The sequence below is a fragment of the Elgaria multicarinata genome, chromosome 14 (assembly GCF_023053635.1).
Source record: "Elgaria multicarinata webbii isolate HBS135686 ecotype San Diego chromosome 14, rElgMul1.1.pri, whole genome shotgun sequence".
NCBI classification, from domain to species: Eukaryota; Metazoa; Chordata; class Lepidosauria; order Squamata; family Anguidae; genus Elgaria; species Elgaria multicarinata.
In genome coordinates, this window is record NC_086184.1 from 32,866,320 (window position 1) to 32,888,804 (window position 22,485).

Consider the following 22,485-nt stretch of genomic DNA (forward strand, 5'->3'; position numbering starts at 1 on the left):
CCATGATCACGGCCTTGATCCAGCTGGCAGTTGCGTTGTATTCAGACCCCCAGAGCTCTCCACGTAGACCTTCCTGGAGGCCCTGCCCCGCCTTTCCCAGAGTGCTTTCTGCTGGCGCCATCTCTCCATTGTTTGACTTTGCCCCATGCATCCCAAGGAGAGCCAGAGGGCCAGAGTCACCAATTGGTAGCGGGCCCAGCAACTCTCTGTGGCACTGAAAGCCCCAGGAGCAGATTAAGCCCAGCATGTTAATTGGCAGCGACAGCTCATTCTGTTAAATCGCATGTCATTATCGACATTTATTTGTGCATGTGACTCGAGGCAAAGTGAAGGTCAAACCCAGCCCAGGGAGGCCTTCAGAGAAGCTGGGCTCTTGCCCCCCCCCCATCCCACCCCAGCCATGGCAACCTCTGCTTAAGGATACACTGCTGCCAAGCCAAGAGGGCATTCTCCAGGGGAGGAGGGTCTCAGCCCCACAGCTGCCTCTTCCACAAGCTCCGTAGGGGTGCCCACAGGAGTCACACAATAGGCAGAGTCTGGAGAATCACAGCCTTTTTTTCTAACTCTCATTAAAGACTGACACCAGGGGTGTTGAACCTTCTTCAGTCGGAGGGCTGAATCCCATTTTGGAGGGGCCGCATCCCAGTGGTGGGTGAGGGCAAAGGCAAAAGGGGGCAGGGCCAAATCACTAAAAATACTACCACGTTTTAGCTTAAAGTTTTTGTTGACAGCAACTAAGCCTTAGGAGAGGAATTTCAACCTTTTAAAATGGCGGGGGAAGCAGTGCAAGAGCTGGGAAACCACCAAATATGTGGTGGTTGGGGAAAAGGAGGTGGGGCCAGGGGAAGGGGCGTGGCCATTGGGGAAACATCTGCCCACCTTCAGTCTCACAGCGCTTCAACTGTCCACCAAGAATTTTCAAAAACTACACACGGAGACTCTGAGGTTGCATCTTCCAATTCCTTTAGTATGCTAGGATGCTGTTCTTTTAGAGTGACTAGGTGCTCGTGGGCCACCTCGGGCTGCAGCTTATCCCTTTCATTAATTGCTCCACATTTTCCAGATTAAGCACAGTTCCCTTTGTGGGAGAAGACTGAAGCAAAGAGTGAGTTGAGCAGTTCCATCGTCTCTCTTTTAACTAGTAATGTTCCTGACCTAATATTTAGCAATTTAATATTAGCAACTGACCTAATATTTCCTTGTTCTTATTCTTGCTCCAAAAATCCCCTCTCTTTTAAACATATTTCACAAGTCCAAATTCATTCTGTGCTTTAGCCCTCTTGACACTTTCCCTACAAGCTCTAGCTGTTCATTTGTGCCCTTTCCTAGAGTCGGAAGACCTAAAGACGGTAGTGCACACGCTGGTAACTTCAAGGTTCGACTTCTGCAATGTGCTCTCCATAGGGCTACCTTTGTGCCTAGTCAGAAACTTCAACTAGTGCAAAATACGGCAGCCAGGTTGGTCACCAGTACACCTAGGGGTGACCATATTACACCAGTTTTAAAATCACTCCACTGGCTGCCAATTAGTTTCCGGGCAAAGTATAAAGTGTTTACAGACCTACATAGTTTGGGTCGAGGTTACCTGCGGGATCGCCTTGTCCCGTACAATCCGCCCTGCACACTCAGGTCCTCTGGGAAGAATTTAACTCAGCCAGCTAAAAGCTTCACCCCACGTATCTGCTTCCCTCGGATTATCCCCGTAGTGCTAAGCTTTCGTGGTTGTTGTTGTTTTTGCTACCGGGCGACAGCGATCCTTTGCATACCAGGAAGTGAGTTGAAGGGGGGAAATATAAAAAATCATAAAAAATTAACGGATGACCCAATTCAATTCAAATTTGGAATGCTTAAAGCTCTCTCTAATATCTATTACTGTGCCAGTTTTGGTGCCTTTATCTTTAAAGCTTACACAGATGTAAGCATTTCTTTAAAATCCTGCTCCTGTGCCCCAGCGGTGGCTCGGAAGATACGCTCAAAATGTAGGGGCTAAGTACGGCAATTTTTTTTGCTTTATTGCACAATTAAGGCAGGATGCATGGGAGTCCTTCACAAACAAAGCAGATTATAAGGTGGAAAACTTCTGAGTCCTTTGCATGCAATTCACAGTGATTGCACAGTATAACGCTGGTGTGATAAAGCTCTAAAACTAGACTGGCAACTGTTACCCAGAAGACCTTTTCTTCTGCTGCTCCCAGGCTGTGGAATGGCCTGCCACAGGAGATTCGACAACTTAATTCTCTCTCTGAGTTTAAGACAGCCATAAAGACTAGCCTCTTCTAGCAGGCCTACCCAGTCGAATTTTAAGAAGTTTGGCTGTTTTTAACAATGTATTAGTTTTGTATGTTTTAATTAGTTTTATGCATTTTATAATATTTTTGTATTTCATGTTGTTCCCCGCCTTGATCCCGAGGGAGAGGTGGGTAAGAAATATTATTTATTTATGTATTTATGTATTTGTGCTTGTCCTTGCTGGGCCTTCAGCTCTGTGGCAGAAGAGCCCCTGTGCTTTGCATGCAGGCGGCCTCAGGTTCGATCCCTGGCAGCATCTCCAGGGTGGGCTTGTAAAGGGTCCTGCCTAAAAGCCTGGAGAGTCGCTGCTGCCAATCAGTGTCAACAGTACTGGGTTAGATGGACCAAGGGCCTTAACTCAGGACAAGGCAGCATCCTGTGTTCTCCCTATGTCTGTTTGCTCCTCCTATTTCCCTGTTAAATCTGAGCTCATCAAAAGCTGCTTTATTCAGCCCCCCTCCCATTCCTCCATTTCTTTAGATGTCTCCCATTTTTCTTTCACACTGAAATGGTTGGTGGTTGTGTATGAATGTATTGTAAATTGTTGATAAGAATTCAGTGTATTCCATAGGAGTGCTGTTCCTAATTATCTGTATATGCTGACTGTAGGTGATGTGACTAGTTGTATGTACATGTTATGAGATAACTATGAGTAATGGAATGTAGTCTTGGAATTGAAGGGAGGCGGCTGCCAGTGGGTTGGGTTGGTGCAAGAAGCAGAAATCTATTTAGCAGAGATACTTTCATTGAGGTCTTACTGGCGACAATGCCAGACCTGGCTACATTAAGAAAATTACTATGACCAAGTCCAAAAGTAAGGATGAGGTCATTGACAATTGAGAGGGTTATAAAAGGCTAAAGTTAGATCTGGTTGCCTAGAGAGATCCTGGGAGAACGAGACGCCTACCCAACATGACTACCTAAGCTCTGCAAACCATGCTTGCCAGATCGGTAAATATAAAGTCTTAATGATGGCTGCTTTGATGGTTGAGAGGAAGAGAACTTTAATTTTACTAAGGAATATGCTAGCCACAATTTCTATTATGCTTCTAATCATCCTAATTGCATCATATGTAGTAATGTGTTTTGCTTGTTTTATCATTGCATAATTTGTTATTCTCCCACAGTGTTTGAACAATAAATGTATATTTTGGGTACCACTTTCTGTTATTTGGCTTGAGAGAGGTTTCAGGGACCATGCCCATATACTTCCATTCTTGAAGCCCAAAACACTTGGTAGAGATTTGCAAATCTGTCACTGAGCAGGTCTGTCCTTTAAAGCAGTTTATCCTTCCTTGATTTGGTGAATCTCGGATCAACCCATTCAAGTTTGGAAACAAGCTCATCAGATGGAGCGAGAAGCAGTTACTTGTCTCAGTTGTGCCTTCAAGAATTTGCATTTAGAGAAATTTCCACCCATTTGGAATGACCTCCTTGAATATTACTGCCCGTGTGATAGCATTTCCTTAAACTTGCAGAAACCAGCCTTCCTAAAGTTCGGGGCATATGTCTGATGTCATTTAGCATTCCCTTCCTGCAGTAGCATGAATCCCAAGATGACATGGGGCATGTCTACACCTAGTGAAGGGAGGGGGAAGATCTTGTGATATGGTGATTGTGAGATCCTTCCTCTGAGTCCACGTACGGCATCCCAGGAAGGAGGACGTTGTGTCCGCCATTTTGTTTTTAATTTTTTATTGAAGATGAGCACACAAGCACTCCATCAAAAATGTTGTTGTTGTTTTTAAAAGATCCCGCTCCCCCCTCCCACCCCCGATGGGCACGGAGCTCCTGAAAAACTCCATGCCTGGTTCCTGGCTCCTCGCATTTACTCGCGAGGAGCCAGGACGAAACCGGGATGGCCGGCCACATGTCCCACGGTCTCGGGACAATTCCGAGACTGCGGGAAAAGTCAGGATTAAAGCCATCCTGGTAATCCCAGGAAAAGGGGGGATCATCCCTCCCTGCCCCTGGGATCCCCTGTGTGTCATGTGGGCGCACAGGGATGATCCCAGGGCGATCCCCAGGATAAACCTTCATCTAGACATGCCCATAGTTGCAGGGCCAGCATCAAAGGTAGGCTTGGTCAAGCACCTGCTGAGGATGCATACCCCAGCAGGGCCCCAGTGACAAAAGCCTCCTAGTGTCATTCCTCCTCATGGCAACTAGTTCATTCATGAGCCTCTTGGAGGGGATCTACACTACTGCTTTTAAAGCGCTTTAAAGCACGTTGAAAACGTTTTGAAAACTGTATATGCAGTGTGTCCTGGGCCCCAACAGTTGTCAAAACTGTTATAAAGTGCTTTAAAGCGCTTCAAAGCAGTAGTGTAGATCCTGCCTTGCTCTGGCCCAGCTAGTCATGGTGGTGAGAAGGAAGAGAAACAGATGCCGCAGCCTCCTTGCTCCTTGGCTCTCTGCCTGCCAAGCAAGCAAGTGGGAGCAATGATGAGAAAGAGGAGGAGGCGGAGGAGCAGGAGCAGCTGGGGACAATGACATTGAGAAGGTAGAGTCACCGAGGGGGGAGGGGGCCCATGGAGGGTGTTCTTGCCTAAGAAACCTGGAGATGACACTACATGGTTACTTCCACCCAAGGTTCCAGCTATTTCCATCTCATTGACCAGGCCTTCCCTGTTGGTGAATATCAGTGCTGGGAGAGCGGATTTCTTTCTTTTTTCTTCTATACTCTAGAAAAAATCTAACTGTCAACAGCCCAAGTCAGGAATTTTTCATTCTTAGCAGAGTTTGACTTCCAACAGATATCTGGCTACCTGTTAGCTATCAAACTAACTACAAGGTCCTGTTGTTGTCATATAAAGACCCAAACAGTTTGGGACCTGGTTACCTGGAAGATTGTCTGATCACATAGCACAGACCTATGTGACCATTAAGGTCATCAGAGGAGGCCTTGTTAGTTGTATCATGTCCTGCAGGCTGCCATCTCACCGCAACCAGGAAGCGGGCCTTCTCCGTGGTGGCACCAATCTTACGGAGTGCCCTCCCACTAGTATTCAGAAGGTGCCAACTGCAGCATGCTTTAGGTGCCAATTAAAGAGCCATTTATGTACCCAGGCCTTCCCTGAGTATATTACTCAGTTTGTTTGTAATTATGGTATTGTGTTGCATTTAGTGTTATTAATGTTTTAGCCATTATGCATTTTAATGCAAATCACAATGTATTTAAATGTTCTTTTAAATAGGTTAGAGAATTTTTTTGAAATATGGTTAGTGTTATATACATCTCTTATATAAAATAAAATCAGGGTAAACGAAGTCTCCCATTACTAGTATTTATCTCGTCTTTGAAAGTAACCTGATCTAGAAAGGCCTCCTTCTTGGGCTGCAGGTCTGTAGTAGACTCACACAATGATGTCACTATTATGTCCTTCTCCTTTTATTTTTACCCAACTCTCTGAATTCTCTTACTCTCATTCAGGTTTCTGAGCATGCATTTCCTCAAAGGCTTATGCATCCTCCACGTAGAATGCTGTTCCATCTTCTGTCCTATTTGGTCCCTTCCTTTTTATGTCCTTCAATTCTAGTCATCAGCCTCATCCTACCATGTTTCGGTGATGCCTATTAAATTATAGCTGCCTTCCTGTAGTACAATGTCAAGTTCTTCCTATTTCTAAGTTACAGACTGACAAAGAAAGCAGAGCTACAGTGTGCTCTTTAATTGCTGGATCCTCTGGTGCCATTATATACTTGGATCTTATTCCATGTATGACAAATACATATAAATCATGTAATAAAATGTTTGCATATTAGAATCCCGTGGTTTCATTGTAGCAGTTCTGTGATCTTTAGCATTTGTTAGCTGCTTTTGTACATCCTCAGGCAAGCTGTCAGAGGCCGTCTCAGGAGCTCCCTCGTGGGCCATGAGGGACGTGGTTTTCCTGGTGTCCCCTTCCAAATCTCCTCCTAAACTGCCATAGAAGACTTCCTGTTTGCTACTCCAGTTTGCTCCCTCTAGGCTGCAAACTCCTGGGACTGGAGGGCTAGCTATAGAGCTGGGTAGCTGCGGGCCCAACCCCCAAGGAGCTCATTGGCTGCCCTCAAGCAGAAGCCTGGCCTATCAGGGCCATGTGCCGAAGCACACAGCAACAGCTGAAGGACCAACCAGCCACCATACTTCAGATAGTGCCGAAGCCAGAGGTCGGCAACTTCTGGGGGTTGAATTGGTGGTGGTGGTGGCAAAAATGGGTGATTTTGCCAGGAAACCAGCAGTGTCGGGAGCACTTGCCTTTGCAAGCAGAATCACATGTCTGGGATCATGCCCCACACGCCCCATTTCCCTGCAAAATCCCCATGTTTCTCTGCCACCATGGGGGCAAATGCAATGGAGGCAGAACACAGCAGGAGCCACAGAAACGGACCACGTGTTGAACACTGCTGGCCAAAATGGGTTAAGGCACCTCAAGCAAAATGCCACAGACTCTCTCCCTCTTCCACCCCTCCCATGTGAAGCTCCACCAGCTACTTCTGTTTGCTTGCTCTGGGTCACAAGGTTCCTGTGAGCTGGTTCTGCAGCCCCCACCTTAGTGTAACCTTTTGCAGTGTGCGAGATGTGTATGTCTCTGAGTTATTTGCTCAGCACAGCAACACTTCCAAAAATACAAAAGCAACACATCACTCTACTACATCCAGATGTAGAGTCATATTTCTGTTCATTCATTCAGTGATGTGACATGAGCTATTGCTCCCCAGTGGAGGAATGCAAACCAGTAGTTAACTCTTCACATCCTCAGCACTGCCAGCAGCAGGTGGGTGTAGGTTAAACTCTGGAATTCATTACCGCAAGATGTAGTGATGGCCACCAATTTGGATGGCTTTAAAAGGGGGTTGGATCAATTCCTTGAGAAGGCTATCAATGGCTACTAGCCCTGATGATTATGTGCTACCTCCAGTATTTGAGGAAGTAAGCCTGTGTGCACCAATTGCTGGGGAGCATGGGTGGGAGGGTGCTGTTGCACTCATGTCCTGCCTTGTGGATCCCTGGTTGACAGCTGTTTGGCCACTGTGTGAACAGAGTGCTGGACTAGATGGACCCTTGGTCTGATCCAACATCAGAGCTCTTCTGATGTTCTTAGGTGGCTCAATGCTTCACTTGGAAATAGAGAGGTTCCTGAAGCCACCGTATCTTCATCCACCTGCTACTTAGGCCCAGGGAGTATTCCAAATCCATACTTCAGAATAATCACATGGCAGAGCCCTATCAGGATTGTTAATTTCAGACTGCAGGCGGGAGAGTACATTTTGGGGAATATCCAAGCAACTTTGCATGGGAAGAGCTAACTGTTCTGTTTCTCATGGTGGTCACAGCCATATGGTGGTTCTTCAAGTCCAAGCAGGGGTTTCGAACAGGCAGTTCGGGACCCTGGACAGCTCCAAGTAGGCCTCAGACTGAAAGCAGGCTTCAGCAACAAGGGATGTTTCCTGACCAACAACTTCTAGTGTTACCAGTCCAAAGGCATTGTGCTAAGGATGGGTGACAATTTAATTTCAGTTTGGTTTTGAGAAGAGTTTGCCAAATTTGCAATATACTCCATATTATGGACAAGAACAAACAAACAAACAAACAAACAAAAAACAAGATTTTTTAAAAAATCCAATGGAATGTGGGAGCAACAGAAACCGGTAGATTCACCGACCCAGGCTCAGGGCTTTGAGTACTTTGGTCTTAAAAAGCTGGGTTTGAATCTACATGTATTCATTCATTTCAGTGCTTAATGAGGTTTGCCTCCTCTTATTTCTGACAGGCCCCTCAACTTTAACAACTCTATGGTCAGGTAGGTACCTCATGCTGGGAGCAGAACCTATTGGATTTGACTGATGCAGACGGGTGACAATTGTGTTTTGGGCTGCGTTTGATAAGAATTTGCCAAATTCATATAGATCTCCATATTTGAAACAAAAAGAACTTGAGATAAAAAAGAATTATATGTTGGAGAAAACAAAAAGTGAGAGATTTGGGAGCTTGGCTCTTAAGGTCTGTATTTGAATCCCTGGGTGTTGCCAGCTCTTGTTTTGAGAGACTCATGTTTTATAGCTCTATGGCAGGCAGGCACCGTGCAGTCCTCTCCATGCTGGGAATACCTGGACCTACTGAATTTGGCTGGTGCAGATGGGTCAGAATTTTCTGTTCATTTTTTGATAAGAATTCACAAAAATCCATTCTTTATATTTGGGAGAGAAAGAACTCGAGCTATAAAAAATTCAACTGCAGATTCGTCTGCCTCTACATTTTGCAGTCATGGCATGGTTCACTCCTTAACATATTTTCGTGGTAAAAAACAACAAAGGCAGAAGTAGTAGAAAAACATTGGAGGATGACAACAGAAAACGATGTCATCAGGGCCATTTGTAAAATTCCCAGTGGGGAAACATGTTAGTCTATTGCAGAAAACAACAAAGCTGGTTCTGGAACATTAAAGACTAACATATTTATTCTAGTGTAAGCTTTCATGGACATTGCCTACTTCATCAGGTGCATTCTGTTTGAGGCAGGGTGATTGCACAAAAAACATCTGGAAGCACCCACAGAAGCCAAGACTGGGGCTCTGTGCCCTTTAGGACATGGGGGCTCACATTTGGAGCCAAAACCATTTGAGTAGCACTGCAGCCAGTCACCTAAGGTGGATTCCTGCATTGAGCAGGGGCTTGGACACGATGGCCTTATAGGCCCCTTCCAGCTCAACTATTCTATGATTCTAATGCTTCCCTCATGGGTAGGTGATTTTGTTTTACTTTGTTCATTCAAATGGTGGTCATGAATCATAGAATAGCAGAGTTGGAAGGGGCCTACAAGGCCATCGAGTCCAACCCCCTGCTCAATGCAGGAATCCACCCTAAAGCATCCCTGACAGATGGTTGCCCAGCTGCCTCTTGAAGGCCTCTAGTGTGGGAGAGCCCACAACCTCCCTAGGCAACTGGTTCCATTGTCGCACTGCTCTAACAGTCAGAAAGTTTTTCCTGATGTCCAGCTGGAATCTGGCTTCCTTTAACTTGAGCCCGTTATTCCGTGTCCTGCACTCTGGGAGGATCGAGAAGAGATCCTTGCTACATAGAACATCTTGCTACATAGAACTGGATCACACATTTCAACTGTGGACTAATCACAAACCTGGCATTCTTCAGTAGCCTGACAGTTACTCGAATACATAACTGAGACTCACGTGGTTCTCACCAGGAGATGAATGAAAAGAATGAAACACACTTATGTAAACCCAATCCTAATTAACTTATTTTGGCTTGGTTGAACTAAAAGCAATGTGGAAAATAGCCACACTGACAAGAATTTTTTAAAAGAGAAATCCATACTGAAGCCTGACAGAACCCTTTAGAGAGGAAACCCACTGTTCCAATTTTCAGTGTTCTGGATTGTGTGGAGACCCCATGGACAGAGGCTCTCCTCTTCAAACAGCCACCCGCCATGAGTCAAGAGCAATGACCGAGGGGTTAAACGTGCTCCCTCGCCTTGTGTGAGTTTATCTCCCCTAATTTAGAATGCCTGAATAGGGCTAGAATAATCTTGGTTTAAATGGGTTGATCTTCAATGGACTGGCCCCCATCCAGCCCATTCCCAACTCCAGAACATTCCCAATCTCATTTAGATTTGATGAAAAGGAGAAATAAACAAGTGTGCGATCAGCCTACTGATAGCACCTCACTCCAAGCACCTATCGATCAGAGCTGGCCCTCCAGATGTTGCTGGACTACAATGCCCACCACCCCTTATCACAGACTATGCTGGATATGGCTAATGGGAATTGAAGACCAACGACATCTAGATGGCCACAAATTGCCCACCCCAATACAGAGGTTAAGTTGCCCCTGGCACTCCTTAGCATAAATACAACGGGTCTTCAAGCACCCCCATCTGGAACAGAAGCAGTGGAGCTCAGAGCCCCCAGTTCCCATCCCTGCCAGCTGGTCCATTAGGCTATCCTGGTCGATGGTATTGAAAGGCACTGAGAGGTCCAGGCGAATCCATAGAGTCACACTCCCTGTGTCCCTCTCCTTGCGAAGGTCGCCCACCAAGGCAGTCTCACTCTGAAAACTGATTTTGGTTTTCAGAATCTCCTTCATCCAGGAATGCTCGGAATTGAATACTGCATCCACTTGAGCATCTTGCCCCCAAAGGGATCAGGGAATATTTGTGACTGGAAGATCTTGGCCCAACTGTCTGAGTCCAGAGAAAGCTGGAATCTGTGTTTGGTTACCAGAGTGTTGCTGAAGCCAGCAAGTCAGTGCCACATATCACAGACTAACCGTCTTGTTACTATAGCATCAGGCTTTGCAGAGAAAGGCAGAAAGAGAGGACAGTGCTTGGTGGAGAATGCATTGAAATGATTTTTTAAAAAATTTAAAATGTTTGAGCCACCTTTAAGGGCAGAACCCTCTCAAGGCAGCACACATTATGGAAGACAATATAAAACTATGCAAAACAAACACAATAGGAAAAGTCTCCCTAAAGGATCGGGTCCGTAGTTTGGGGGTGCTCTTGGATCCAGAACTGTCACTTGAGGCACAGGTGAACTCAGTGGCAAAGAGTACCTTTTATCAGCTTAAGCTGATATACTAACTATGCCCTTATCTGGACAGAGATAGCCTAGCTAGTTATCCATGCTCTGATAACCTCTCGTTTGGATTACTGTAATACGTTATATGTGGGGCTGCCTTTGAAAACGGTCTGATAACTTCAGCTGGACTGGCCGGTGAGATCACATCACGCCAGTCCTTTTACAACTTCATTGGCTGCCAGTCCAGGTCCGGGCCGGATTCAAAGTGCTGGTACTAACATACAAAGCCCTAAACGGCTTGGGGCCAGGTTATTTGAAGGAACGCCTCCTTCCATACGTACCTGTCCGGACATTAAGATCATCCACAGGGGCCCTTCTCTGTGAGCCCCTGCCAAAGGAAGTGAGGCAGGTGGGTACTAGGAGGAGGGCTTTCTCCGCTGTGGCACCCCGGCTGTGGAAAGAGCTCCCCAGAGAGGTCTGCCTGGCGCCTACACTGTATTCTTTTCGTGCCAGCTGAAGACCTTTTTATTTTCTCAGTATTTTAACACCTAAATTTAACTTTGCTGTTTTAATTCTGTATTTTAATCCTATATGAATTTCTGCTGTGTGGTTTTATCCTGGTTGTGCTTTTTATATTGTATTTTGTATTTGGGTTTTTAGATTGTTGGATGTTTTATTATGTTCTTAATGGTTTTAATTTTTGTGAACTGCCCAGAGAGCTTCGGCTATTGGGCGATATAAAAATGTAATAAATAAATATTTTTTAAAATGCTTTTTAAAAATAAATAAAAAGAAACAGACTATACCAATACAACCTTCAGCCTACAGACACTGGGGAAAAAAAGTTCTTCCAAGCCTTTCTGAAGACGGGGCCTGATGATCCTCAGACTGATGCCATTTCCAGAGGTGTGGGGCCACCACTGGGAAGGCCTTCTCTCTCACTTGGTGGTGGGAAGGTGAGAAGAGCCTTAGCTGATGACCTCAGAGCGTGGGTGAACTTGAATGTCCTTCAAGTAGCCTGGGCCCAAACCGCTGAAGGCTTTAAAGGTTAAAACCAGCACTTTAAATTGGAAATGCCCTGGCAGTCAGCTTAGCTGTGCAACATTTGTGTCCAGGAGCAGTTCTGAAATTTCTGGACCATGGTACAGGAGTTCAGGCCCGACCTCACCAGAGCATGAACAACGGCTCCAGAGAGGTCACCGAGGGTCAACTGCTGAGAAGCGCCAGGCAAGGCCCGGCAGAAGCCTGGGCGCTGCCACTTTCGCGGGCAAGGCCTGGCCGCCCACTTCGGAGCACGCAGTGGTGACCGGGGGCCGCGCAGCCGGGCCTGAGCCCGGGGCTCCCGCCCAGCTTTGGCGCACGGGGCAGGCCACGAAGGCCGCAGGCCGGCGCCCCCGAGGAGGAGGAGGCCAAGAAGCGCGCCTGGGGCCCCGGCCGCCGCGCGCCAGCCGGGCCTGGCCATCCGCCGGCGGGGCCCCGCGCGCCTCCCGCCCCCTGCCCCGCGCGGAGCCCGCGAGCGGAGCACGAGGCCCTGCGGGCGCCCCCGGGCCGCGCCAGGCCTCCCGCGAGGAGCCCAGGCCACGAGCGCGGCCGGCCGGGAGGCCCCCGGGGAGCTGCGCAGCCCCTCTGCCGCCTCCCCGGCGGCCGGCCTTCGGCGCCCCGGCCCCCTCCCCGCCGAGCTCGGCCCTCAGCAGCCCCCGAAGCCTTCCGGGCCCGCGAACCCCCCCAACCCCCCCGGGCGCCTCCGCACGTGCCCCGGTGCGCCGCGCCTGAGGCTGCCCGCTGCCCTGGCAACGGCGCCTCGGCCGGGGGGGGCGGTGACCCCCTCCGCCCGCCCGCCGGCCCGCCCCCCCCGCCCGCCTGACGCTGCGGCTGCTGCGCCTCCCCATTTAAAGCGGGCGCCCTCCCGGCCCAGCGCAGCCACCGCTCCGCCCGTCTTTGCGCCGGAGCCCGCGAGGCCGGCGCGATCCGAGCCCCTTTGCGCGCCCCGCAGGATCGCGGGGGGAGGAGAGGGGAGGAGAGGGCGGCGCCGCGGCGGCCCCTCCCTTGCAGCCGGCGGGGGGTGCGCGGCGCAGCGCAACGCGGACACGGAGACCCCTCCCGGCGGGGCTCAGCCGCCGCGCAGTCGGGCCGGCTGGACGGACGGACGGACGGAGGGACGCCTTCTTCCTCGCCGCTGCTGCTGCCGCCGCCGCCGCCAGGCTCCCGCTCCAGACCAGCCGCGACTCTTCGCCCAGCAAGGCTGTAAGTAGCCCCCCTCCGAGTGGCCCCGGCGTCTTGCAACGCGAAACGGCTCCGTCTTTGCGGGGGGGGGGAGGGAGGGAGGGCGGCTGCCGCCCCCGCCGCCTTGCCCTGCCTCGCCCTCCTCGGGACTTCGGCGCCGGCAGTGCAGGGGCGGGGGGGGAGAGTTAGCCCCCCCGCCTGGGTGCCCCCCCCCCCAGTTGCTCGGCCAACGGACGGGCTCTGAAGCGCCTGGCGCGTACTCCAGCGCCCACCCCCCCGCGTCTCTCCGCCCGCTTCCCTTGCTGGAGCCATGCCCGGCCGCCCGGCCGCCCGCCTTCCCTCCCTCCCCGCCGCATTGAGCCACCGGCCTCTTTCGCCTCCGCTGCTGCTCGCCTCGGCGGCTCCTGCGTGCCCCGGCCCTGCTGCCTCCCCCGGGGGCTGCCACCGCCCAGCGCCATGAAGGTTTGGGGACATAAGATCGAAATGCTAACAGGTAATTCCAGAAGCGTGCTGCGGGGCGGGAGGACCGGGGCGAGTTCTCCTTTTCCTTCTCCAGCCGATGAGCCTCCCAACCCCCCTCCCCCCCGCTCCTCCGAAGCCACAAAACGCCCCTCTGAGTTGGAGGGGGGAGGGGGAGGGGGTGGCCCAGCTGCCGCGGACCCTCCCCCTCCCCCAAAGCGCCAGCCAGGGCACCGGATCAGGCTCCTCCAGAGGAGGCAGAGCGGGGAGGGGGGAAGGCGGTGGCGGTGGCGGTGGCGGTGGCAGCGGAGCTGCGAGGACCGAGCCTGCTAGACTCCCGCCTGCCTTTGAGTCGACGTCTGCACAGGAGGTGGGGTGAGGGAGTTCTGCATAGCGCCAGAATGTGGCAATCTTACCTCTCCCCCCCCTCATGTCCCCTCCTCTTTTTCTGAAACTGCTACTGTTTGCCTGATCTTTGGGAAATGGCTGTGCTGAGCCACGAGCCGCCTCCACCTTGCTTCCCTAGCTAGGCAGTGCTGGGGAGGAGGGGGGGAGGGAAGGAGGTCAGGTATGTGCGTGCGCCTCTGTGGAATGCCGCCTCCATCCCTCCTCTTGCACTGCCCCCTGTAGCTAGGGGCCATCATGCAGAGGTGGCCGCCGTGACTCAGTGGTCCAGGAGAGTTACGCCCTGGCCTGGATCCCAAGTTCAGGCTGCAGTGTGGGGTGTGAAAGGCAGCAGGCTAGGCAGGGGAGAGCCCTGCAGCGCCCCTGCCTGCATGGGCCTGGTGGACCGCTGGATTCAGGTGGTGCCTGTATCTATTGTACTTGATAGGCATCGGGCGGGCACTGGCACGAAGGGGGGTGCGTGGTGGCCAGAAAAGGCTAGGTAGCCTTCCCTTGGCTTGACACCTCTGCATGGCTGGGCTGATGGGATTTGTAGTCAAACACATGTGGAGGGGTGCCAGGTTAGGGGAGGCTAAGCTAGATTCACCCAGACCAAACGGTCATGAAGCCCCCCTTTCTTTTCTCCAGAAATGCGCTCTGTCAAAGAGCCTGAAGGACTGCAGAGGCTCCCCACCTACTGAGCTTGTGGTGAGCTCCAGGTGTGTGGATGTGGCCCCTCAGTTCCTCCGCTACAGGCCCCCGAGACATACGATCCAGTGGCGCATGTTTTTATGCTTTGGGAACGTTCAGGCCCTCTGCAGATGGTTTTGAGGCCGCAGGACATTGCTTCGTGGCCAAGAGCCCTGCTCTCATGTCTGAGCTCCTGTTTAGAAAGCAGACGCAAAGTCATCAGACCGTCCCCATGCTGAAGGCTGCACCTGCAGGAGGGGCCAAAGGCTCAGAGAATGAGATGCCTCTACAGATGCATGTGCAGATAATAAGATGCAGGCAGAGAGAATAGCTTTGCTCGGGCAGCTTTTTGGCTGAAAATGTGAAACTGGGGTCTCCAACCAATATGCCCGGGGTGGGGGCAGCTCTCTTGGCGCCCACCAGGCTCCCAGCTCCTCCTGACTTTTATTTCTTACCATCTGCTTAATTTAGGAAAAAATAACTGGGAGGCTGGGCTGCCCTCCAGCGCCATCTCTATTTCGGTTCAAAGGAGTGTTTTTGTGTTTTGGAGGTCAGCCCCCACCTCTGCCTTGGACGTAGGTCCTTGGGCAAGTTACTTTTCTTTTGGTCTCACCAGTTTGCCTTCCAGGAAATGAGTGTGATCAGCCAAATGGTAGCTATTTTGTGAATGGACAAGCCCCTTCCCCCCATGGCAGCCATCTTGTGAGAGCACCCATAACATTCCCCAAATCATAGCTTTATCGAAAGGGCTATTAGGCTGTTAATTTGAGGCATTCACAGTCTAACCCTAAGCATTCAGAATCAAGTCCTATTGAGTTGACTGGAGCTCACTCCCAGGTAAGTGGCTATAGGATTGCAGCTCCACAACTCTGTCCATGTTTCCTTGGAAGTAAGTCCTGCTGTGTTCAGTGTGGTTTACTTCCTGGTAAGGGTTAGGGTTGCAGCTATAATGAATGCATTACTGCAGCCTTCCCAAACCCAACAGTGAGAGCACTTAACAGGTTGACGCAACTTTTCAAAAAGTTTGGCATGTGTTTGATCTCATTACTCTGGTTTGAATCTCCCGCTTTTTGATAGGGAGATGACTTGAGTGAAGGTGGTCAAAGATATGGGCTGAATCTCATCAAGCCCTCAAGATGTTTCTGGACTACAACTCCCATCATCCCTAACCAGCATTCCACTGGCCAGGGATGATGGGAGTTCTAGGCCAATAACATCTGGAAGGCAGATTGCGGAAGGCTGCGGGTGCCCGTGAGGGCAGGAAATTCATAATTTTTCTCAGTCATCGTTGCATCTGCTGCCTCAGGCCCAGGAGAACCCTTCCAGGTACTGGAGGGTGTTTTGGCACCCAGGTACACATCAGCAGCCCGCTGTGAACTTTTGACAGTTTTTTGTTGCTGATACAATAAAATCCCTTGGCTGTAGCCTAACTTGGATACCAAACTTTTAATGGGATCTCTACCAGAGCCTGTCCTGGCCCAGCTGGTACTAGTTGGAAGGACTGGATCCCATCCAGAAAGGTCACATTCAAAGAGGCAAAGTGACATCCAGTAAACGAGTTAGAGAATGCAGGTACTCAACGGGCAAGGCAAGGCAAGATCTGTCAGGACCCTGGACAGATCACTGGCTGAAACTCACCCAGGAAGAGTAACTGTCTCAGCAACATGCCTTTTGAAGCCTTCGGAGGCGCTGCTTAGTTCTTAAAGGACCATTGCCCATTTCTGCAGTGGTGAGGACTGCATCAGAGTGGTACCCTCTGTAGCAGATTATGGGTTACTGGCTGAATCCTCCTTCCTCTCTGAAACCAGCTCTGAATCAGAGGAGGGACTGAGGCCAGAGAACATGACAGAGGCTACACAGGCGCTGGCATGTCACAGGGGCAGTCATAGAGTTAGACGGAACCGTGGAGATCATATAGTCCAACTCCCTGCTCAATGCAGGCTCTGCAATGCAGGGTGCAGCTACAGCATCACTGACAGGTGGCTATCCAGCCTCTGCTTAAATACCTCCAGTAAAGGAGAAGCCTCCACCTCCCAAACACAGAGCTGAACAGCAGTCACAAAGTTTCTTCTAAAAATCTGCTTTACTGCAATTTCCACACTTCTTGCCAACACAGAACAAGTCTGGTCCATCTTCGGCAAGACAGCCTTTCAGATATTTGAAGACTGCTGTCAGGTTTCCCCTTCATCTTCTCATCTTCAGACTAAGCCCACTCAGTTCTTTCTGCCATTCCTCAGAGGACTTGGTTTCCAGACCCCTTTCACCATCTTGGTTGCTGTTCTCTAGCTGCACTTCAACTTGTCAATGTCCTTCTTAAAACGGTGTGTGCAGAACTTGACGCCGTGTTCCAAATGTGGCTTTCTATTCCGATGCAGAATAGAACGGAACTATTACTTTTTTGTGATCCGCTTCTGTTAATGCATCCCAAGACAGCATTAGCTTTCTTAGCTGCCTCTTCACACTGCTGGCTCATATTGAGCGTGTGATACGTTAAGACACTTTTCTTTTCACGTGTACTGCTTCCAAGCCAGGCCTCCCCATCCCATATTTATGTCTTTGGGGGTGGGGTTTTTGAACTTAAATGCAAGACTTTACATATGTCTCTGTTGAACCTCATCTGAATAGATTCAGCCCAGTGTTCCAGGTGGTCTATACCCTTTTGACTCTCGATCCTGCCTTCCATGGAGTTGGCTGTGCCTCCTAGTTTTGTGTCATCTGCAAATTTTTTAAGCAACCTCTCTACATCCTCATCCAAGTCATTTATAAAAATGTTGAATAGCACAGAACCTTGCGGCATTCCACTTGAGTCCTCCCTCCAGGAGGGTGACCACGATCTGTGCATTAGCACTCATTGAGTACAGCTGCTCAAACAGCTGTGGATCCACCTAATTGTAATATTTTCCAACTCACATTTTACCTTCTTGTCAACGAGGATATTGTGGAAAACCTTGTCAAATGCATTGCTGAAATCAAGGCATACTGTTGTCTACAGCGCTCCCATGATCTTCCAAACCAGCAACTCTATTGAAAGATAAGGTTGGTCTGGCACGAATAAGTCAAGGCAAACCCATGTTGGCCCCTAATCATGAATGCATTATTTTCTAGATGCTCGCAGAATGACCACTTAATTACCTGTTCGATACATTTTCCCAGGATCAGCATCAGGCTGTGGTGTTCCCAAAAGCTTGGTGTTAGCACTGTTCCTATTGAACTTCCGTATGAGGCTGCTGAAAGAGATTATGGTCTCAGCTACCAGTCTAGCATGATGGAGGGGTGAAGATCTCACAATATTTTTATCACGAGATCTCCCCCTCTGTTTACATGCGGCGCGTGACGACCTTGGAGGGCGAGGTCATCGCGGCCGACATTTCGTTTGGTTTTCTCAAAGGGTAAGTAGTTTGTTTGTTTTTACACTTTCCCCCATTCCCCCCACCCTACCCCCGTGCACGGCTCACGGCTCCTCGAAAGTATCCACGAGGAGCCGGGACAAACTGCGACACCAGCCCACATGTTCTGTGGTCTTGGGATCAGCCTGAGACCACGGAAAAGGAGGGCCTAAAGTGTAGGGTGAGATCCCGGGGCAAGGGATGGATCATCCTGGGATCCTGTGTGTCATGTGGATGCACAGGGACGATCTTGGGGATCGCCTCGGGATAAAGCTCCATCTAGCTATGGCCATTGTATAGTTTGGGAATGAGGAGTGATCAGTATATCACTGGCATCCGCTCCTATGGGTCTGGAGATAGTGGTCAGATGGATGATGGCAAACTGCGATGGCATCCAGACAAAGGGATCCCCTTGAGTCCTTGAGGGAGTGGGTTTGCCTCTGATTGATGAGGTTGTGATTTCCCTGCCGGAACAGGTTTGGAGTCTAGGAACGCTGTTTGACCCAGCCCTGCTTTCTGTTTGTTGTGGCATCTAAGAGCGCTTTAAGGATATACGTAAGAGCAACCCTGCGGGATCAGGCCAAAGGCCCACCTCATCAAGCACCCTGTTTCTGACCAGGGCCGCTCAGATGGCTCTGGGAATCCCTTGGGCAAGAGACGGGGGCGAGAACCTGCCCACACTGCTGTTCCTACCCAGCAACTGGAAATTCAGAGGCCAGCTGCATCTGATAACTGTGTTCAACAGCCCTGCTTAAAAGCCCTTCACACCTTGAGCTCCATGGACCTCAGGGATTGCCTCTCTGTAGTTCAGCTTCAAGCCAGTTAAGGCTCATCTCTTCAGACCTGGCTTTGTGTTCCTGTCACAGCTAAAAGCGGGGCCTTTCTCTTAGTTACCCTGAGGTGTGGAATGGCCTTCTCCAGAGATGTGCTGTTCTCCCTCCTGGCTGGCTTTTAGGAGGCAGTCTTTTACTCTTGGCCCTCGGTTTCAGCAGCTTGTCTTTCTGATAATTTCCCTCAGGAGACACTGTTTTTTCTGTTGGGTTTTATGATTTATTTATATCTATTTTATTTATAAACATTTTATCAATGTGTTTTAATTTGATTTTTGTTCTTATAAGGTTCCCAAAGCCTTTTATTTATAAATGTGTTTTAATTTGATTTTTGTTCTTATAAGGTTCCCAAAGCCTTGGCTAGGCAGCTTAGAACATGCTTTTTTTAATGGAAGAGGACAGCAAAGAAACATGCCAGGTCAGTGTATGCAGCTCCAAGTGTACATCACCAGCATCAGTTTCTCATTCAGGAGACACCTCAAGGCAGGTATGCTGCCACCCAGCTGTTCATCCCCCATTTCAGGATCACTTTGCATAGGCATTTTGAAAGGCTGCAGTCTAATCTTCTGCCTGCATTGTGCTTGAAATCCTGTATAGATCGAACAACATACTTCTGGTTTTTTGTTTGTTTTGTATTTTGCTTTTTAATCACATCACAAAGGGAAGAACATGGAGGACTGGGCACTGTGAATGTGCCTCTCTTGTGATGCTGAATACCAGACAGACCAAAAGCCCTGAGCGTTAAATGTGCAACTGCACACAAAAGCCCCCCCCCACAAAAAAAACCCACTTGTGCACAAGATGTTTTCCCCCTTGTAGGAAGCATGTTACTTTTGTTCCTAAGTCATTTCATTTTATTCCTTTCTTCTTGTCTCTTCAATTTTTGCATTGTAGCTTATATTCTAGAGTTTAGTATCTCTTATTCCTTTGCCTCTCCCAATTTTACATCTCTGTAAACTCAAGTGTCCACAACACATGTTGACATTCAAGTCATGAATGAAGGTGGCCAAGTGCTCAGTTAGGGTGACCCTATGAAAAGGAGGACAGGGCTCCTGTATCTTTAATAGTTGCATAGAAAAGAGAATTTCAGCAGGTGTCATTTGTATATATGGAGAACCTGGTGAAATTCCCTCTTCATCACAGCAGTTAAAGCTGCAGGAGCTATACTAGAGTGACCAGATTTAAAAGAGGGCAGGGCACCTGCAGCTTTAACTGTTGTGATGAAGAGGAAATTTCAACAGGTTCCCCATATATACAAATGACACCTATTCACTTCCTTGCGATTTGCAGGCCCTACGCTAGCGGACGATTCAGGATTATAGTGGATGGAGGAAAAGGACAAACTCTTCCCCAAATCCTTCTTGACAGCCCCCCACCAGTGACTTTTTGCCTTCCCCAATGCATGTACTTCCCCCCCCTCTAAATTGTACTGACTGCAAAAGGGCGAAAGAGGTGCTGCCGGCCTCCGACCCCCCCTCTGCTGGGCTCACTCAAGTCTTCAAAGTCGTCTTCCCCAAGGGGAGGGTGGTGTTTCCCCTCCCCCTCTGTTTTAGGGAAAGGGGGGAAGGGTGGGTCCTGAGGAGGGGGAGAGGGGACAAAGGGGGAGAACTCTTCCAAGCATTTTCTTCCTCATCAAAGATAAATTGTGCTCCGCTGGTGGCCCTGATCCAAGTGCCATTGCAATGATTTTGTCTAGATGGGGAGCAACGGTTGGTGGGGGATTTCACCTCTTCTCTCTGCTCTGTTCTCAGCATGTTTGCCTGAATGGGGAGCAACAGGGTCTGAGGTTATTTATTTAGGGACTGGAGTTGTTCATCATCCCATGTGCCACCTGCGTCTGGCACTTCCAAATATAGAGACCGCGGTGCAGCTCATTTCCCAAAACGCAAGCTGGTGAGACTGAAAGAAAAGTAACTTGCCTGTAAGCCTAACAACAAGGTGTGTGTGTGTGTGTGTGTGTCTGAGTTCTGTAACATAAAACCACTTTCATGGAAACGAAGATGGTGCCGGAGGCTGACGCCTCACGTCGCAGCCCCCTCCCCCCCCCGGCTCCTTCTTTTTTAAATTAAAACTTAAAAGGTCTTAAGATCTGAGAGCCTGGTGGGTGCGAGGAGAGGCCTTCACAAGGAACACATTGGAGAATTCAGAGCTGAAGTGTAGGGAGCCCTTTGAACGCTGCAAGCTGCCCTATGAAGGCCAGGCATGGTGACCAGTCCAACTAGACATCTCACTAGTGAGCAAGGGGCTCTGTCCTTCAGGTGGTTGGTAAGCCAAGCCCAGGAGGGTCTGAGTAAGTCAACACGAGTCACGCTTTGGAGTGCCCCAGGCTGTGCTGATGGCTACACTTTGTTTTCATCCCCATGCAGGATTGCTGTTGCAGGAAGTGACCATGGCCGGCCTGCATGAGCAGCGATTCACGGAAGAGAAGCCGCTGCTTCGTGGACAGGACACAGAATTGGTGAGTCCTTTTCACTTGAGCGGAGGGTCTGGAAACATGGGCCCTTTATAGAGGCTGGCCTCCAGCAGCTTGATAAAAGATAAAAACAACAATAACAAAGGTAGGTCCTGCTAGGAAAAATGCCCAAATCCGTATTTGTATAATACCTTTATTTGGCAAACCGAAAGATCACAACAAATGTGCAAGCTTTCAAGGTCTCCAGATCTCATCAGACAAGATGCCACAAAAGGCAGGGGGCGTGGCTGGCACATGAATTTCTAAGACAGCCCATGATGGAGCATCAGGAAAAATAGGATTTTGCCACTTTTGTGGGCCAGAGAGAAGAAAATCGTTATCATGTAAACTTTCATCAGAAAAAGTAGAGCTCACTCTTTGGATGATCTCTGCATTTTTAAAAAAGGGACCTGGGGTGGGGAGGTCAGATTCTCAGGTGAACTTACAAAAGGTGGTAGTATACTTTTGAAAATACATTTTCTAATCCCATTTTAAAGCCATCTAAGTTGCTGGCTGTCACCACATCTTGTGGAACTAGGGGCTGCATGAAGAAGTCTCTTCTTTTGTTTCTCCTGAATCTCCCCTCATTTACCCCAGGTCTTAATATTGTGAAAGAGGAAAGGTTATTTTTCTGTTTTCTCCATACCGTGTACAATTTTATAACCACGTAGGGGGTGTCCACACCAGCCGTTTATTCCAGGATTGTATCATAGTCATCACTAATGGGCCACATGACGTTCACCTGCTCCTGTGGTGATCTCGGCTCTACTTCCCAGTTTTCCTGGAATATCCCTGATGACTTTTGTCACGTTTTTTCCGGCTCTCTTGCATCCATTGCGAGGAACCTCAGTGGTGCGCCCCCCCCCCCCGAGGTTGCTGCTGTTCGCTGTGAGTTCTAGGATCAGCGAACAGCCAATTAGCTGTGAGGGGCGTGTGCACAGGTATCGGTGTATTTTGCTGCTGAGGTTATTTTTAAAAAACAAACACATCTCTGCGCAGGAGCGCATATTCGACAGAGTTCCTAACCCCCCCATGTGTTGCTGTGTATCGGTGCTGGTGCGCATCCCTCAGGAGTAATTAAAAAAAAATTCTGTGCCCCGTAGCCATCTGCCTAGCCCCACACACTTCTACCGATACACATGTGGAACTGCCATAATGGGGCAGACGTGCTCCCGCGACGGAACCCCTGTGTCCCCCTGTGAGCGGCTATCGCAGAAGCGGGAAAACTCGCAATCATCCCTCCTCTGTTGGGA

The 22,485-nt window shown here is 49.5% G+C and overlaps 2 protein-coding genes across 4 annotated transcripts in view; one reads left to right on the forward strand and one right to left on the reverse strand.

The window, feature by feature from the left end:
* The window catches only part of CSNK2A2 (casein kinase 2 alpha 2), a 162,132-nt gene that overhangs the window by 73,836 nt on the left and 65,811 nt on the right, over window positions 1–22,485 (reverse strand). The gene's annotated exons all lie outside the window — the stretch shown is intronic.
* Window positions 13,000–22,485, forward strand: part of NDRG4 (NDRG family member 4) — a 70,425-nt gene continuing 60,939 nt past the window's right edge. For 2 of the 3 annotated variants that reach the window (XM_063140881.1, XM_063140882.1), the window contains exons 1-2: window positions 13,424–13,524; window positions 21,147–21,238. In XM_063140881.1, coding sequence (XP_062996951.1) covers window positions 13,488–13,524; window positions 21,147–21,238 — 129 coding nt within the window. In that variant the 5' untranslated portion in view covers window positions 13,424–13,487. Of the gene's footprint in view, window positions 13,053–13,423; window positions 13,525–21,146; window positions 21,239–22,485 lie in introns of those variants that run through there. The other variant, XM_063140883.1, reaches the window with a different exon arrangement.